This window comes from Clarias gariepinus, chromosome 19, assembly GCF_024256425.1.
Source record: "Clarias gariepinus isolate MV-2021 ecotype Netherlands chromosome 19, CGAR_prim_01v2, whole genome shotgun sequence".
NCBI lineage: Eukaryota > Metazoa > Chordata > Actinopteri > Siluriformes > Clariidae > Clarias > Clarias gariepinus.
This window is the reverse complement of record NC_071118.1, coordinates 11,762,014-11,782,582: the sequence shown is the minus strand read 5'-3', so window position 1 is coordinate 11,782,582 and position 20,569 is coordinate 11,762,014. Positions and strand designations below refer to the sequence as shown.

The following is a 20,569-nucleotide window of genomic DNA, read 5'->3' as shown; positions in this document are numbered from 1 at the left end:
ACAGCAAATCCATGAGCAAGTCCTACTCCAGTCGTGTAAATCGTAAAGTAGAGCATCTGGATCAGACTTGTTTATCTAGCACATCTCAGAGATGCTCAAAGAGATTTAGAAGAGAAGTTAACACCTAATTCTGTCATGTTCTCTGGGATCAGACCTGACAGGCTAGTCTTTACCCGTCAGACACAACAGGAAGTTCTGGGTATGGCTATGATTCTGTTCCCAGTTTACTCCCTCATAAAATACTCACTCTTCACAATCATATTTATTTACCGAGCCCTTATCTACCTATCATTTACCTTTATTTGCATTAACTTGCATTTGCACCATTCACTTTGGCACTGCTGTCACTTTCAGTAGCAATAATTCATAGCACACATGTAGTCTATCAACTAATATTTATCTTTTCTCAGCAATATTTGCACATATTAATGTTATTCTCTTTATAGATTTTTGTATATAAAGCCAATAGTTTTTATATATAGACAATAAACACTTCAGGAAAAAAAGTATATTATATTAATATAATATTAATAATATGGCCATATTATTATTATCATATATATATCAATATATACCATATTTTTAATAAAATATTTATACATGTTTTTTTTTCCGAAGTGTGTATAAAATCTAACTGACTCTGTATATTTCCTTATATATATATATATACAGTGGTGTGAAAAACTATTTGCCCCCTTCCTGATTTCTTATTCTTTTGCATGTTTGTCACACTTAAATGTTTCTGATCATCAAACACATTTAACTATTAGTCAAAGATAACACAAGTAAACACAAAATGCAGTTTTTAAATGATGGTTTTTATTATTTAGGGAGAAAAAAAATCCAAACTTACATGGCCCTGTGTGAAAAAGTAATTGCCCCCTGAACCTAATAACTGATTGGGCCACCCTTAGCAGCAATAACTGCAATCAAGTGTTTGCGATAACTTGCAACGAGTCTTTTACAGCGCTCTGGAGGAATTTTGGCCCACTCATCTTTGCAGAATTGTTGTAATTCAGCTTTATTTGAGAGTTTTCTAGCATGAACCGCCTTTTTAAGGTCATGCCACAACATCTCAATAGGATTCAGGTCAGGACTTTGACTGGGCCACTCCAAAGTCTTCATTTTGTTTTTCTTCAGCCATTCAGAGGTGGATTTGCTGGTGTGTTTTGGGTCATTGTCCTGCTGCAGCACCCAAGATCGCTTCAGCTTGAGTTGACGAACAGATGGCCGGACATTCTCCTTCAGGATTTTTTGGTAGACAGTAGAATTCATGGTTCCATCTATCACAGCAAGCCTTCCAGGTCCTGAAGCAGCAAAACAACCCCAGACCATCACACTACCACCCCCATATTTTACTGTTGGTATGGTGTTCTTTTTCTGAAATGCTGTGTTACTTTTACGCCAGATGTAACGGGACACGCACCTTCCAAAAAGTTAAACTTTTGTCTCGTCGGTCCACAAGGTATTTTCCCAAAAGTCTTGGCAATCATTGAGATGTTTTTTTAGCAAAATTGAGACGAGCCTTGATGTTCTTTTTGCTTAAGTGGTTTGCGCCTTGGAAATCTGCCATGCAGGCCGTTTTTGCCCAGTCTCTTTCTTTTGGTGGAGTCGTGAACACTGACCTTAATTGAGGCAAGTGAGGCCTGCAGTTCTTTAGATGTTGTCCTGGGGTCTTTTGTGGCGTCTCGGATGAGTTGTCTCTGTGCTCTTGGGGTAATTTTGGTCGGCCGGCCACTCCTGGGAAGGTTCACCACTGTTCCATGTTTTTGCCATTTGTGGATAATGGCTCTCACTGTGGTTCGCTGGAGTCCCAAGGCTTTGGAAATGGCTTTATAACCTTTACCAGCCTGATAGATCTCAATTACTTTTGTTCTCATTTTTTTCTGAATTTCTTTGGATCTTGGCATAATGTCTAGCTTTTGAGGTGCTTTTGGTCTACTTCTCTGTGTCAGGTAGCTCCTATTTAAGTGATTTCTTGATTGAAACAGGTGTGGCAGTAATCAGGCCTGGGGGTGACTACAGAAATTGAACTTTTAACTGTGATAAACCACAGTTAAGTTATTTTTTAACAAGGGGGGGCAATTACTTTTTCACACAGGGCCATGTAGATTTGGAGTTTTTTTTCTCCCTTAATAACATAATCTTCATTTAAAAACTGCATTTTGTGTTCAATTATGTTATCTTTGACTAATAGTTAACGGTTTTTGATGATCAGAAACATTTAAGTGTGACAAACATGCAAAAGAATAAGAAATCAGGAAGGGGGCAAATAGTTTTTCACACCACTGTATATATATATATATATATATATATATATATATATACACTACAGTTCAAAAGTTTGGGGTCACTTCGAAATGTCCTTGTTTTTGTTTAATGATTTATTTTTTTTCGTTCTACAACAATATTCAATTCAATTCAATTTTAATTATATAGCGCTTTTAACAATGGTCATTGTCTCAAAGCAGCTTCACAAAAATGAAAGAATTCTTTAGAAAAGAAAATATTTGAAAGTGTGTATGTGTGAGAAAAATGTGTCTAAATAATAATGAGATGAATGAATGATGAATGAAATGTCTCTGATGAGCAAGCCAAGGGTGACGGCGACGGTGGCAAGGAAAAACTCCCTGAGATGGCAATAGGAAGAAACCTTGAGAGGAACCAGAATCAATCAGGGAACCCGTCCTCATTTGGGTGATAACATTTAGAAATAACATCATGTGTGTTGTGCATGTGAAAGTTCAATATAACAGAAGTTATTTAAATTAACATGAAGTCCAGTTCAGCACAGGGAGTCAGTAGGTGCAGAGGGCAGATGGGGTCTGGGTCACTGGAAGCACAGGAGCAGCATGCGTACAGTAGCTCCAACCATCATAAAGCAGAATCCAGGTGGAGTTGCTCCTTCTCTGGATGCCTCAGAAACCTCGCAGGGTTGGCCTTTGTCTACTGAAGCTGGCACAATCTCTAGATGCCTCGGGATGGGTAGAAAAATACAGAACAGATGGAGAGAATTTAAATTTTTAATTTTCATAATAATTTCCTATTCCTATTCATATTCTTTTAATCTTAGGTCACGAGCAGTTGTCTAAGCATTTCACTGCATATCGTACTGTGTATGACTGTGTATGTGACAAACAAAATTTGAATTTGAATTAGCGTAGTTGCCATTTAGGATAGGTGTACTGGAGTATGAGGTTATGGGATGAGTTACGTGTATGCCAGATTAAAGAGATGCGTCTTGAGTCTACTTTTGAATTGGGAAACCATGTCTGCTATTTCAGCTATTGAATTGGGAAACCGTGTCAATACTAGGGATTTCAAAACTATTAAATAACACATATGGAATTAGGTAATTACGTAACGACAACAAAAACAACAGTTAGTTATTATTTTAAGACACAGAGGTCAGCCTTTCTGTAATAGTTCTTGCAAGAACAGTCAAGTGCATTTGCAAAATCCGTCAAGCACCATAATGAAACTGGTTCTCATGAAGGCCATGCCAGGAGCATAAGTACAGTAGCAGACACATCTAACATATAATGTTTATTCACTTATTATTTAGCATTATGGTGTTTTATCTAGTAGTAGGGTTGTCTTGATTTTATTAAGTTTTTTTGACTAAACTATACACTATTGATGATCTGTAATTCCTACATGTTTATTGTATATTATGTTACTATCCTTGCCACTGGATGTTGTAAATTTCCTTCGGGATCAATAAAGTATCTATCTATCTATCTATCTATCTATCTATCTAGTTGTTCTTACCTGGACTACCTACCTGGAGGGGCTTTGATCCAAATTGCCCAGATCCTTACATTTTCTCCTTTTTCTCTTCTTCTAAAAACATTACCTTTAAAAATTAACTGTTCACTTGTTCACTAAAAATATCCCACTATTCGACAGACACCACAGTAATGAGATAATCCATGTCATTTCAATGCTATAGATATTGATCATTGTATGTCATAAATCCACAGAAAAATAACCAATAATATTGATGTGAGGGGCAAATCAGTATAGTTCTGAAAAAGTATTGTTTTACCATTCATGGTTTTCTGATTAAAAAAAATCCCAAACTTTGATTATGCTGCAGGGCATCATCAAGTCAGTCATCAGGACTTTGCCTGGAGAAGACCAAAAAATTATGACAAGGTAAGTAGACATTAGTGGTACAGTAGGGTGCAGGAATTGAGAGAGGCAAGATCCATGCCTGAGACTATTTAATCATATGGGTAACCTATATGGCATACCATTTGGAGGTTGGCCAAATGTATGTGAAAGGCCTTAACAAACATGTTCATAATTAGTTTCTTCTTTCGTTTAGGCAATTTTAACCTTGACACTAAGTGCTACTTTGTGGTAAAAACCAACATTACCAGTCACACTACAAGTGATTCTAACGGTTATAATGCATATGGACAATGTTTTAATATCTCATTTTTTTTAAAACAAAAAACCCCCCACAATATACACAATATGAAGAGACAATATAGAAACAAACAAAGAAATTTATTAAACATTTAGCACATCAATAAAAAAAAGGTGTCTTACAGCTGGTACATCTGCTTAACATAATGACCAAAATGTGTCATTTTATGACAATACTTTATGCAACTTCATATGGTGATAATCGTAGATTTATATACTGTACATGTATAAAATTATGAGTTACATTCAGGAAAGCAGCTTTTTTTTGGCCTCACATAAGTTTTCATATTTTAACATGATATAAATGCCTTTGTTTTCTATCCTGGCACATAATGTAAGAGGATTTTCGTGCATATGCCAGCTCTGTCTTAACATTAACATGTGTAACCACTGACCATTACAACAACCTAAAACCCTGTTTGTCATTAAATAAATATTGACCAATAAGTAAAAACTTTGAACTTTCAGCTTATGTAAAATACCATCTATAACAATTAGCCATATCCAGTAAAAAACTTTCATTATACAGTGCAAAAGCTAAATCCAATCCAACAGATCAACCAAAATATAATGATCTAGTGACCAAGTAAAAAGTCAAATTTAAAATCAGGAATATCCCAAAACCGTATACTCTACACTGTAGAATGTCAGGTTACAGAATAAATTAGAGTGTACAGACTGTAGTACAGGGTTCTACTTGTCCACACTTCTCTTTGTGCTCATCTTGCTGCCAATCCAGCTCAGTCTCTTTGTCTACTTGCACTGTTTCTGCTGTAGCTACGCTCTGATAAGTGCCCTCTGTGACTTCGCCCGGATCTGTTGTGTAGGTGGGAACGACGTTAAACAGGATAAAGCCGAGGGTGATCACCACAAATGACAAGATGTACAGGACCGAGAACTGTAATGGTGGGAGGAAAAAAAAAGTGTTTGCATAAACTTCGAGTACCCTACATTACAGGTTTATAACACAAAAAGCATTTTGTATTTGAAGTAAGGAAAGCCAAAGCTCTCTGACGGACACAACGGCTACTCATTTCTCTGTTAATCAGAGCAACACCAGGTAATCATGTGTGTCTGTGAGCTCACATATACTAAACAGCAGTTCAAAAATATACAGTACTGTGCAAAAGTCTTAGGCACCATATTATATGCTGTACCAATTTTGTTATACATGTTCATCATGTCTGCATAATTATGTACAAAATCATTCAGTATTTCCATATATAACTTAAAAAATAATAAATAAATAACATTACAGGAGAATATATTTATGGCTGTAAAAAAAGAGATATAGTACAAGACAGACCAGTTTTCAGATGGAAACAAAAAACCTAATGTACGCTCCTGGGATCTACATTAAGTTACCAGAAGAACTCCTATTTTCCAGCAAGCTCAGTAAAACCTAACAGCTGTTTTCTAATAAAACTGCACAAATCTGTGTCTAAAACTTCTGAATTTAGGCAGAGTTTTTACTCCAAATATTAACTGTTTATTTTATTACTCTTTATTGCCCTTTACAGAAGTTTCTTTTATACAGAAATGTTTCCAAAGGCAACTTTTGCTTATGCCTTTTATTTGTATGTGCCCAAGACTTTTGCACAGTACTATAAGTAAAACAGCTGTTAGGTTTTACTGAGCGTGCTGAAGAATACGAGTTCTTCTGGTTACTTTGTTATATACATATATATGGAAATACTAAATGATTTTGTACATAATTATTCAGACATGATAAACATGTATAACAAAATTTGGTACAGCATATAATATGGTGCCTAAGACTTTTGCACAGTACTGTATATGCTTGGGTACTGCCATCAATTGTTCACAATATCAACACTTTGCATGGATACTACAATGCTTCATGTAACTAATTAATTACTGATCACTGACTTGCTCATATCTCCTTAGCAACGTCTGTAAGTCTACATCTGCTTGTTTCATATTTCATGAACAACCTGTGTCAATTAATACAAAAGTCAAGTATTGATGACCAATTAATGCCCACTTTTGCTTCACTCTCTGTACAGCCCTCATATTATTTATAGCAACACTGGACACTTCAAATACACTTGCTTTTCTAAAGTAAGTATAAATGTTTTATACTTTGTATGTATTATATAGAAAGATTTTGTACTTTAAAAAAATTAAATTAAAAAAAGGTCTTCCACTTCTTTAACATATAAGCAATTATAAGCAGAGTATATCAGAAAACCAAAACTCACCTTGTAGTGAAAGAGTAAGATGCCGCAGAACAGACTGAAGAGATCAGCTGTTAGCAGCGAGAGGTTTACCGCTGTAGCACTGGTCATTTTCACCACCACAGGCATGAAACTGTACAGACCATACATGCACAGCACATAGGAAGGGAAGAGCAGGTCTGCAAAAAAAAAAAAAACATTCATCTGGTTATCATTGTTCACCAGTAAAAAGACTACGTATTTACAGCAGAGCACTGGTGAATTCTCGAGTCAGTGTTGATAAATTTTTTTGTAACAACAGCTCCGACACCAATTTCTGCCGCAAATCACAAGGTTAAATCTATCCTGTGTGCATGTATACATGTGTGGGAATGGGGAGCTTGCAACGTCTGTGGCTGCATGTCTGACTCACACGCTGCGAATGTAACCAAACACCAGAGTGCAAAATGAATGTTTTTTTCAGTCAATCAGTTTTTTGTCCGGTCCGAAACAAACCTAAATAGCTTTTAAATAGTTTGACTAATCTTCTCCATTTAAAGTTTATGCAAGGTAGCAGACCCATCTTTTCATTTTGAAAGCCATTTCATGGGGATGCATGCCAAATTGAGGATGATATGACCGCCTAGTTCCGAATCAGAAGAACAGGAATTTTGAAAAAACTCATTTTAATTCCTAAGAAAAGTAAAAGCACACCATTCCCAACTTGTTTCACTACTTGTTTTTCCGAAAATACAGCATGCTGCCAGTGTGTTAATCTTCACCATAATAACTGATATTATTTAAAGCAACATCACAAGTGCGAATGTACTCACATATTGTCCAGTTCCAGTTTATCCTAGAGATGGCTCCAACCTCAAGTACACCCCTAAAGGACAAAAGGACACAGGAATAAATTAATTCTAAATGCCTGACTCAGTACAGTAGTCACGGTTACAACTTAACAAGAATTAGACAGCATTGGATTTTCTATAAACTGCAATTTTTGAAACACACTTATGATGACTACAGTATGTGAGTAAGCATTTGCTTAGAAACATTTCAAGCATCTAGCAGTAAGCTTAACTGTCTGTATCTGTGATCAATGTATTAGCAAAAGTCAACATTAATCAGATAAATACTATTTAATAAACTATTTAATGTAGGTGTCGGTATTCCTGGTGATCATACAGATCTGACACTGTTGATGCACATCAACTCATTTTAAAAAATCCTGCCACCTCTCCAAGGCAACGTTACTGTAAAGTGACTTACAATTGTACACCACTGATTAGCGTCCCAAAAAGTCCCATCATGCCCAAGAACTCCACCCTGCTCAGGTTCTTCACGGTGTACTCCTGACACATGTTCGACACAGCATATAAAGCGGCACTGATCAGCACCAAGCTGTCGCCCAGTAACACAGAAGAGTCTGACAGACACAAAGCAACAAGGAATAAGACAAGGAATTTACAGTTACAGCTTACACTGAATAGATTCACTTTATTGTGGCTTAGATTCAGTCTTTTTTTTCCGCATTCTGTAAATCAAACACTAGTGTTGCACAGTATTATACCAGCATTTTTAAATAACTGATAATTTTACTGTAGGTTTGATGTGCCTAATAGGAATCATTTTTTAAGCACAGCGCTGACAGGAGTGGTGTGTGTGACATAGTCAGGGGGAAAAGAAATCTCTTAATGAATTTATAAAATGAGCCATTAACATTAAGTAACTGTAGTGAGAGCAGGTCACTTTTTTGTTATGTTCAGTGAATTGACTTGATGGGACGGGAGTAGCGAAAAAGGCAAGATGAAATGAAAAGGCAAGATGAAATGAGTTGCTTGAATAAAGAAATATCGAACATGACGTTTTATAACGCCGTTTTAAAGTGGTGTAAAGTTGACTTTATACTGGGCCATTCACTGCACATCTCCCTTACGTCTTCTATTTTTTCCCAAATAAACACACAAAAGGTGTTTTCACTTTTTCACCCATTAAAACCAACTGACGCTAATGTTTATAGCGATGGCATCAGTTAGGGAGCGTCTTAAAAGTGCATGACCTGGTGCATGTCAAATTCTACCAAGATTAACGTTGTATACTTTTCAGACTATCCAACATAAAGCAAGGTCAGTATGGACACAGGATTTATTTACTTCCGGAAAGTATTCACAGCGCATCCCTTTTTGTTATGTCACAGCCTTATTCTAAAATGGATTAAATTCATTTCTGATGGTAGAGTGGCCAGAGGGAAGCCACTCCTTAGTAAAAGGCACATGGCAGCCCGCCTGGAGTTTGCCAAAATTACTGAATTACTCTCAGACCATGAGAAACAAAATTCTCAGGTCTGATGAGACTCTCTGGCCACTCTACCATATAGGCCTAATTGGTGCATTGCTGCAGAGATGGTTGTCCTTCTGGAAGGTTCTCCTCTCTCCACAGAGGACCTCTGTGAATACTTTCCGGATGCACTGTACATACTGTATATACACAGTACTGTGCAAAAGTCTTGGGCACATACACAAATATGGCATAAGCAAACTGCTTTTGAAAACATTTCTACATAAAAGAAACTTCTATAAAGAGCCATTTATTAATAAAATAAACAGTCAATATTTGCAGTAAAAAACTTTTTTTTTTAAATTAGGAGTTGTAGACACAGATTTGTGCAGTTTTATAAGAAAACAGCTGTTAGGTTTTACTTAACTTGCTGGACAATATGAGTTCCTTTGGTAACTTAGTTACACTCGCTTCTTTCTATGTTTATGCAAATCCCAGGAGCGTACATTAGGTTTTCTGTTTCCATCTGAAAACTGGTCTGTCTTGTACAATATTTTTTTCTTTAGAGTCATGCATATATTCTCCTGTAATGTTATTTATTTATTTATTCATTTAAGCTATATATGGAAATACTGAAATATTTGGCATATACAGCATATATATATATATATATATATATATATATATATATATATATATAAATATGCTGTACATATGTACAGCATATAATATGGTGCCTAAGACTTTTGCACAGTACTGTGTGTGTGTGTGTGTGTGTGTGTGTGTATTATATACCGTACTTTCCGGACTATAAGCCGCGACTTTTGTTACACAATTTCAACCCTGCAGTTTATGCAGAGATGCGGCTAATGTATGCATTTTTTCTAACGGCCGCCAGGGGCGCTCGAGCAGAAAAGGTAAGAGTGAGACATGTGTTGTCGAGGAAGACGCAAGTCACAACCGCTAATAAACACCATAGAAGAAGAAATTTAACGTACGCTAACTTCGCGCGCTTTGTACATGAATAAAATTAGCATAAGCCTACCCTCATCATGGAAAATGCAAAAAGAAAAGCATATGACGCAGCTTTCAAGTTAAAAGTAATCGAGCTGGCCGATAAAGAAGGAAACAGAGCTGCAGCACGTAAATTTCGCATACATGAGTCGATGGTGAGACGCTGGAAACGGCAGCGGGAAGAACTGGAGCAATGTAAAAAGTCGAAAAAAAAAAGAAAAGCTAAGTTATGTTATTAAAACATTGAAAACTCTTTTTGTGTACCGTCTTTCTTTGTAAATATCCCATGTTTCAATGTGGGCACATGCGGCTTATAGTCAGGTGCGGTTTATGTATGTACAAAATGGTTTTTCCTTTAAAATATGTACTAGGTGCGGCTTATAGCCAGGTGCGGGTTATAGTCCGGAAATTACGGTATATATATATATATATATATATATATATATAAATCCCACAATGTCCAAACTGCAGAGAATGTATCAAGGACATTACATAAGGCACAACTGTACTTCATTGTTCCCCTTAATCTGTATTAATCGACTTAACTAGCCACGTTGGTTGTTTGTTGTTGATCTTTAAAAAGCATTTAGCCTTACATACGGCATCTCGCATGCTTACCCATAAAAAAAAATTAAAAAAAAACTCATTAATTCATTCTTATTACTTCTACACCAGTTGTTCTCAAACTCCAGTCCTGGAGGCCCACTTGCCCTGCACATTTTAGTGTTTTCCCAAGTCCCAGCACACCTGATTAAACTAATTAGATAATTAACAGCCTTAATTGAAGTGGATGTGATAGAGCAGGATAAACACTACAATGTCCGGGCCAGGTGATCCTCCAGGACTGGAGTTGAGAATGAATATTCTACACTGACTGCTTAGCAAGTTCTCCACTAAGGCAAGGTCATGTTCTTGCTTCTTATATCTACAGTAGGAATGATTAAATCTTTTATCTAACCCCAACCCTACGAATGATTAAATCTCTTGTTGAGCTTCTACAACCGTATAACCATCAGGAGCATTTCACTCGGCTGTGGCAGTTAATCCTGCCATTTAGTCATTACATATATTTCTTTACTCAAGCCTCAACATGATGCCTGTTTTGACGTTCAGATTAAAAACTCTGCAGAATTTTGTTCAGGTGTTCTATGTTCCGTATAATTTATACTGGTTGTCTAATGTTTGTACCCACTTGAGCCCTGGTCTCTTCCAGCGAGCAGGTCAGCTCCCACCATTGCTCCAACCCCAAGCAGACAGACAACAACGGCAATGAAATGCAGTGGCCTGTAACGGGTCTTCAGGAAAAACCACGAGAGCCCCATCAGCACCGGGATCACAAAGCAGTCGAGCAGCTGTAACACACAGATAAATGAGTACCCACACCCATCTAAATTTTTAATAAATAGAACCTTTCACATATACCAATCATCCACGACATTAAAATTGTTAACAACAAAACCACTTAAAATTTAAGTTGCCCTTGTGCCACCACAAGACCTCTAATGTCTGGCATTGAAATGTTAGCAGCGGAACAACCCTAAACTTTTTGCCTACTAAGCCCTATACAGGGCAGGCTGTAATACACTTAGAGTTCTGATACCTTTCCAACATATCCATCATCAACTTTTTATTCAGCAATTTGTGCTATATTGGCTTTTCTGTGGGATCAGACCAGATGGGTCCCCCAAGGGCATAAATAGACCTTGTGTGCGCATCAATCTGTCACATAAGCGATAATCATTATTATTCATTTCACCTGGTGGTGGTGTTAATGTTATGGCTGATTCGTGTACATTAAATATATAGTTTTTTTTATGGGTCTGTTAATTTTTTTTGTACTTATAAAAAGAATCTGAGGATGATGAAGCAATACCTGAATGCTTGTAAGTGTAGTATACTGGTAAGCCAGCACAACCGTGTAGTTTGCCTCAACATCTGTGAGTGCCACCAGGAAATATTTCCACCACCTTGATTTCAAAATCTGAATAATATTCTCCTCACCTGTGAGCAAGGGAATAGAAACAGCATAAACTTACATCATGATAACCGAACTATATGCACTATAACATTTTTTCAGACAACAAAACACTTCATAATATATTTCATATATATTTCATTTTAATCACATTCTCTGATTACCATTAAGGAAATATGATCTATTCATTTAAAAGTAGAAAGGGACCTATACTTTCCAATAACTTCAGTTAACTGATAACTTTGCTTAACACTCACACTACTATAGAGTTTCTATTTCAATGTTTTGGGTATGTCAAATATTTTTTTTTTTTTAAGTACAATCACGCTCAAACGTTAGCTGTTTAAATCTTAGTGGGGTTTTTTGTGAAAAACATAGAATTATTATTATCTGACAGTAGTGGGTCTCAGTATTAGTAAAATAAAGCCTCAGATAGAACAACATAAAACTTTTTTTTTTTCACCATGCAATTATTTCCTACATTGCTATGATGCAAAATGCTTAAAAAAATTTATACTAAATATACTATAACATATAATAATACCTGACAGATATTTAAAATCAGGACAAATTGCATGCAGTTATTGGAAAATTATCATCACGGTGGCGCCGCTTTAAATCAGGCTGCAGATCACCATCATGTGACTGATTATTTTCCTCTAACAGCACACCCTAAACATATTATTACATGCATATAGCTTGGTATTAGTGACTACCCCTATAGACTGGATCAACCTTTATACCTGTTCTGAAAAACAGAGTGGTGGTATAGGTTAGGAGCAGCAGAGTATAGTTTAGAAAACTCTGTAGCATCGGTGTCTCTACATGAGCTTCTGCCAGATACTGACTGGTCACGGCTGTCCCACAGATCAGCATGGACAGGATTTGTCCCAACACGATCGTCTTCAGGAGGTGGCTGGGGAATGAATACAGAGACAATATGATCACAAAGCTGCTGTTATAAAAATATAAAATCAACACCTTCTGACCAATCAGACTGGAACATTTAACACCAGTGTTGACACGATGCCTCATGAGGCAAAAATGTGATGATGTGCGTCATGAAAACGTGCAGGATTATGTATTACAATAATCGCCTCCCATGCTCATTCCCAGTACACGTGCATCACTCGTATAGTCAACATCCAAGCGCGCGTCTACTTATCATTACATCGTGACCACGTGTGCGCGCATGAAGCAAAAGCAAGTATCATTAGAGAGGTTTCTTGTTAAAAAAATCCAGTCTCTCTTTCCGTCAAAAAGCATTGATTCCATTAGTGTGTGTGCACACGTGCGAGCGAGAGTGTCATTAGAGAGGTTTCTTGTTAAATAAGTTTCCCGATTAGCGTGTGTGTGTGTGTGTGTGTGTGTGTGTGAGAGAGAAAGTCGTCCTACACAGTAACTTAAAAGGGGAGGGAGGGGGCTACCATGCAAGATGAGAGGAGGGAGGGAGGGTCGTTCTACACAGTAGCCCCTTCCCTTCTCCTCTCCTCTCATCTACACACACACAAATGGAAACACTGCTCAGTCCCCTTCTTTTCAAAAGGTAAAGTGCAGGTTAATTTGTTTTTTTGTTGTTCTTTTACTTCAGAGTTTGAATTAATTATTTTTATATGAATATTTTTGGGTTGTGAAACAATTTGATGTACAAGTGTTTTCATATACTTTACAAGCACGCTTCCGGAACGAAATATGTATCCAAGGGTTACTGTAACTATATACAGTAACATTTCCACATTATTATGATTAAAAAACTTTTCAGGAGAAAACTTTTTAAGCGATGTTTTACATCTTCACTCTGTATTTTACAGCAACAGAAAAAGAGCGTGTGGAAACTGTGCCACAGTCAATTTTGGAGCTCGATTTCTTCTACTTTCAGCATTTATTTTAAGGTTATGGTTAATCTATAGTACATTTATATACATATTTATATAATTTTATATTATACCTCTGTTTATAGCGGTATTTACAGTATAATTTATGTACTGTTTTATCTAGGGGAAAAACACATGCACATGGTTTACCACAGTTTATTAAACAGATTTTTTTAATATTCCCATCAGCCATATTTCTTTTTAATCAAGTGATGTGCAAACCGCATTTGTCCTTTTGTCCTTCATGTCAAAGAATTTAGTAGCATAAGAGTCTTACCAAGTGAAAAAATCCTTCAGCTTGAGGCTCCTCTGCCCACAAACCATCAACCTCCAGCTCGCAGGAGCTCGCTGGCCAGCATGTCCAGGGAGGCCATATCCCTCCTCACACTCCATAATATCAGCTGAAAAGAAATTAAATAGGATTTAAGATTTACAGAATGATGCAGCACAATGAAGCAGTAATCTCCTAAAGTATTTAGAGCTCATTAATGTGAAGCCAGACTTCTCGGAGACAAAATCAACAAAAAAGATCAAACTTGTAACTGCAACTATAAACTATATGTTTTGCGAGGTGTGAACAAAAGCCTTTTAAAAGGTTCTGAGCACCAGCAGATATTTGTAAGCATCCATGTTTGTCCGACTTCCAACTTCAACCTATTGTAACTACGAACGTGAGCACTCTCTTTAACCTTTTACAATCTTTAAAGCAAGCGTTTTTAATCTTTTTGAAGAGAAACACATTTAACTGTAAAACACATTTCACAAACACGATTAGCACAAATTTCAATCTTATTCTTGAAAACTATTTCATAGTTAAGCTTGATATTAAAATGTGTATGCTAATATTCTAGCTAAGTACTGGAGTCCTAGGGCTTTTCTTTTCCTTTTGACAAATTAACTTTTATTAAGGAATGGAAAATATTTGCTTTTTAGTTAAGTATAATCTGCAAGAAATAATAAGATAATGGAATATGTTGCCTTGAATTAATAAAAGTTTTAGGCTTTTTTTTTTTACTTTTTCAGAACTTAATTATATTTTTGCACATTGTTATTTAGAATAGTTATTTACTGCTCCAAATTGCAATTACAACAAACAATAAAACACAAACAGAATATCCCAATAACCCCCACACACCTGTGATCAGAGATTGGTGATCGGTAAGGGTCGATTCTAATTTCTGTGATTGGGGATCGGCCACAAAAAACCTGATCGGAGCAACACATTTGTAAAAATAAAATAAAAGATAAATGCAACAAAGACAGAATAGTAAATATGGTAGGGCACAGATACAAAACCAGTAAAAATATTATGAATAATTATAATAATATACAAAACAACTTTGCTTCATATATGTTAAACTAAAAAGATTACTGTAAACAGGCATTGCTGTAAAAAAAGTATTTTGAGTATTTTTTTTTTTTTTCAATATTTGTCACACTTATGTTGTTAAGACCAAACAAATTTTTATATTACACAAATATATCCTGGGTAAATGCAAAAAAAATGTAAAATCAAAGTTTTGTTTGTTTTTTTAAATCAGGAAGGGGCAAATAATTTTTCTTAGCGCTGTATTTTTCTTTTAAATGTTATTCTGGTTTCTCGTCACGTGACCAGAAATGCCAGTCACGTCTTTGTAACATGTCCTTAAAATCTTGAACTTTACTTTTTATAATTTACTACCCTTTTAACTTCCTACTGTAGCACACCTACAACAAAAAAAAAAGAAACATAACGCACAAACGTACTACACCTATCACACCATTTGTGCTTGTTGAACATCCAATTCAATATTTATTCCCTTGTGCTGTTATAATAACCTCCAGTCTTCTGGGAAAGCTTTCCATTAGATTTTTAATTATGGCCGTGATGATTTGTGCTTGTCCAGCTACAGGAGCATTACTGCAGGTCTGGAGCGCACTCGGTGTTTCAAATTGTCCTGAAGATGTTAAGTGTTGTTTTAATTCGGGCTCTGTGCAAAGCCAGAATTAAAGAATAAGATGTTCCATTCTAACCTGGGCAATGATGTGTTCATGGACTTGCTTTGTGCACAAAAGCGGTGTTATGCTGAACCGCTACATCTTACACATATTCACTAAAACTGTGTACTCCTAACTGGTCCATATACACTGATCAACCATTACATTATGACTACCTGCCTAATATTGAGCAGGTCGCCCCTTTTTGTTGACACCTTTCTATTACAACCAGCATTAACCTTTTCCTCAATCTTTGGTATGTCCTGACCACTGCAGACCAGGGACATCCCACAAGACCTGTATTTTTGCAGTTTCTCTGATCCAGTCCTCTAGCCATCACAATTTGGCCCTTGTCAAAGTCACTCAAATCCTTATGCTTGCCCTTTTTTCTGCCTACAGCACATCAACTTGTGTTAATATATCATCAACTATAACCTTAATATAGCCCACTCACTTCCAGCCGACATTGTAACGAGATATTGAAAATGTAGCTACTGTGAGAAGGGCCAAATTGTGATGGCTAGACAACTGGGTCAGAGCAACTCAAAAACAACTGCAGCTCTTTTAGGATGTTCCCAGGCTGCAGTGGTCAGGACAGACCAAAAGTGATCCAAAAGAAGGAAAACCGGTGAACTGGTGACAGGGTCATGGGGAGTGAAGGCCGGTCCATGTAGTCTGATCCAATAGAAGAACTACTGAACCATAGGAAAAGGTTAATGCTGGTTCCAATATAAAAGTGTCACAACACATAGGTCATTACTGTTTTGGTGGCAAGGTGCAGGGACCTACTTAATATTAGGCAAGTAGTCATAATGTTATGGCTGATCAGTGTATAGGTGCGATGGTCAGGTGTCCAAATACTTTTGGCCATAGTGTATTCAGAAAACAGGTTTGATTAATAAAGAGCTATGATTTATTCGTTCCCTTGCCCCCTCTCATCACGTGCTGTCTTGAATAAAATCTAGATCTAATAAATATTTATAATAATAAATAAATGATCAAAAGAAACCAGAACAATAAGAAAACACGTGGTCAGGCTTGGTAATTAATTTTCAACGTAATCACATCACATCCAAAATCATGTAAAACAAGAATTAAGAAAACATATCTTCTTATATATTGAAAAGTTGGATTTATAAACATTAAATAATCACCCAATTAAGAAACAGTATGCCAGTTTAAGTTGCTTTAAGTGATGTGAACACAGATAGCATGTTAGCTAACTAAACAATTCAACACGTTTATGGTCAAATAAATTCACAGTTTTGTTTTAGCTACAAGCAAGGACGTGTGTCACATCATGTCGCACCAACAACCGACGTATTTAACTCGCTTTAACAGAAGGACAGAGTTTACCTACGCTCAGTCAGGACATCATGCCGGTAGCACCGAATCCCATGCGCTGATGAATCAGTAACAACCTCGCTTGCCCTAAGAACTCGGCTTTATCTCAAACGTCCTCATTCCCTATACAGGTCGGATACTGAGGTATCGACTAACAGCTCATATACCCCATCTAGTGGACTGCATATACAACATGGCGTTATTTGGAATGCGGATATTTCTCAAGCGTGGCAAAGATTGAAGGAAATAGGCGGGGCTATCACTCAATCTCAGCCCAGGAAGAGTAATAGGCAAATCAGTGACAGCGCTTAAAGCAGGCTTATGAATATTAAGCAGCGCTGTGCTTTTTTTTCGGCATGTGATTGGCTGTTGTAATAAACGGTTGTTTAGTCAAGCGCTGTACATGATCACAGCAAGGGTGTTATCTGAGTTTTAGTAGTACTGTTTTTATTTATACAATTTCACAATGGCTAAGTACATAAGGAGAATATGTAGCATTGTATTTCAATATAGAGGCAATAACTATTTACCTCTTTAACAGAGTTTAGTTATACTTTACATTTAAATGATTTTTTAGAGTTTAAATGATTTTTAATAACTTTTTAGTCTTTCCATATTATATATTTTTAGTGGTTCCTAATAGGTTATGTAATTCTAGATTAATTAATAGCCTTAATTTTATTTAGTTATTGGCCCAAATAGAGTTAATAGTCAGCAGAGTCGCGTTCCACCTCCAGGGCCCGAGTTCGATTCCCGTCTTGGGTGTGCTGGGCGGATTTCTCTGGGTTTCCCTCCACTGTCCACAGTAATAATTGGCGGAATGGTGGTTTAGTGGTTAACACCGTTGCTCCAGGGTCAGGTTTCAATTCCTGGGTGGGTTTCCTGGTACTCTGGTTTCCTCCCGCAGTCCAAAAACATGCAGATTAGCCCTCAGTGTGTGAAAGTATCACAGACTTATAATGGGAATAAACACAGTGGTAATTAACGCTGGCCTCCACACTCCCTAGTTGGACTATAGAGGTTCTTAGTTAGATGGATTTCATAATGATCCACTACTGTGATGTTTTTGTTGTATTTCAAAGAAAACCCCCAGCTGACTCATGAAATTCAAGATTTTACAGTAGAAGATTAACATATATAACTTTAAGTGTGTTTGTACGGCATAGCTCATTAGCAGATGATTAACACTGGTCTCATTAAAATTAATAAAACATACTCCACAATCCAAAGTAAAAAATAAAACACTTGGGGTGCACAGTTAAAGAAAATACTTAGTGACATGGTGTTGTCCATAATGCAGCATGGAATTTCTATTACTACCCCAAGGTTGATTATTTTCCAACGAGAGCACATCCCAAAGGGTTTTTATTATTATTATTATTATTATTATTATTATTATTATTATTAAATTCCCATCAAAAATCTTAATTAAAAGATAGTTAACGGGCCACAAAGCAAGTTATCCTGTTATAATTTATTTTACAGCAACTATAAACAGTTGTTCACTCACCAGCATCTCTTTTTATCTAATGAAGTTATTAAAACAAAAAAGCAACAAAAAGCATAAAGTTTTCGTTTTCTGAAAACCGTCTAGTGTCAGAAACCCTAAAGTTGTTGCTTTATCTCAGACTGTTGAAATATTTGTGTGTCTATACACTTATACTATATATTTTATATTAATGTTATACATGCATTACATTTAATAAATCACCCATAAATAGGATTATTAGCTATTAACCAGGCTTAAATATTATTTTACCTTGAAAAATTACTATCTAAGTAGATATAGTATTAACATCAATATGCTTCATAATCTTTATTTTCATCCCTTATTACAGTGCAATATAATAACTGTAAATGGACTTAACATTTATTATTTATGCAGTCATTAGCCACTGTAGCCCCATTACTTAAAACTGTTTTATATCGAAGCTTACCTGCTTTCTAAGAGGCTTCTTTCCAAAAATGAAACTCTGCAAGAATGTGTTCAAGGACTGTTTATATTTCTACACACACGAAAGTCAGACACCAGACATCCTCAGCAAGGAAAAGATAGGGCTTCAAGGCTTCAAGGACAATACAGTCTTTGTTGTTTTTAGTTCTCTTTCTGCTGCTTATGTTAGGGGTCGCCGCAATGGGGGGCTTCGTGGCCACAGGTTTATGCAGGATGCATTCCAGACACAACCTACAGTAATAGCAAACTCAGGCTTTATGCATGATGGCCTGAGTTATTTGTTTATATATATATATATATATATATAAGACCAACATTAAATAATTAACACTAGTTTCCTTTTGTATTCTATCTATTTATTATTTAATATTTTCTTTATTATACAATTAACAAAGGCAAAACCGGCCTCTAACACTAGCTTGTTCTATTCTTTTTATATTCTATCTCATTTTATTTTATTACATAATAATAATAATAATAATAATAATAATAATAATAATAAAATTATTATATATAATAATTATATTATATTTAATAATTATATTATATATAATAATAATAATAATTATAATAATAATAATAAAAACCTTGCTACATGTTTTAAGCTAACTGAGACTTGTTATAGCACTTTCATGTCATTGCTCTTTTGTTTTTGTTTTTTACTGTGATTTCTTTAATTAAAATTAATAAATAAATTAAATAAATTAAATATAGAAGTTAATTTGTATAGTTCAAAGCGCATTTAGGGTGTTTTTACCTACTCACTTTTTGTCATAACATTATGTAAATTGCGCGATGACGTCATTTATCAATTTCTAGGGACTTTTAGGACAGCCAATGGTTACCTTCCTTACTGAGTAGTTGGCAACACTGACGAGAATAAATTAAACAAACATGGCGACGCCTGATATTTGCTTGATGAGGCCGGTGGTACTCAATTTTCTTGGCGTCTTGTCAGTGACAGTCATTTGCCCATTCAACGATTTAGTTTCAATGTATTGGTAGATTCGATCTTTAAAAGTATCAGATAAAAAACTGTGTAAACACTTCAATTATCCACTAGAGGGCTTCAGTGGCTATAAAATACAGGCCAGTGTTGCTTGAGAATCTGTTGAGAATTTGACAGCGTTGTTTAAACTAGTAAAAATAATGCTCACGGAAATAATGACCAAATAAAGTAATTAGATAAATGTTTAAGATAAATTATGAATATGAAATATAAAAATCAGATGTTTGATATACACTGATCAGCCATAACATTATAAGCACTTGAGGTGTACCTAATATTGGATCGCACCACTCACTTGCCATCAAAAAAGTAATGACCTGTGTGTTCTAACACCTTTCTTATCCTCAATCTAGCATAATTATAATATACTTATCATACAACAGAATAGCCATATCATTATATTTTGTATTGTTTATTAATTGAAGCCATAAATCTTTTTAGTAAAAGTAGGCTCTAGTTGACATTTTTCTATTTAATTCAAGGGACATAGATATATTCAGATATAACATGTAATAATAATAGAACATATTC

At 35.8% G+C, this 20,569-nt stretch overlaps 1 protein-coding gene across 1 annotated transcript; it reads right to left on the bottom strand.

Annotated features, from left to right (window-relative positions):
- Positions 1 to 4,509: 4,509 nt before the first annotated feature.
- Positions 4,510 to 17,167, bottom strand: slc35f2 (solute carrier family 35 member F2). Its single transcript, XM_053478713.1, has 10 exons — positions 17,092 to 17,167; positions 14,890 to 14,960; positions 14,032 to 14,155; positions 12,624 to 12,796; positions 11,779 to 11,906; positions 11,098 to 11,257; positions 7,884 to 8,040; positions 7,445 to 7,497; positions 6,657 to 6,811; positions 4,510 to 5,332 (listed from the first exon to the last, which is right to left on the bottom strand). Exons 3-10 carry the CDS (start codon positions 14,145 to 14,147, stop codon positions 5,099 to 5,101), a joined length of 1,176 nt encoding a protein of 391 aa, XP_053334688.1. The 5' UTR covers positions 14,148 to 14,155; positions 14,890 to 14,960; positions 17,092 to 17,167; the 3' UTR covers positions 4,510 to 5,098.
- Between the last annotated feature and the right edge of the window lie 3,402 nt (positions 17,168 to 20,569).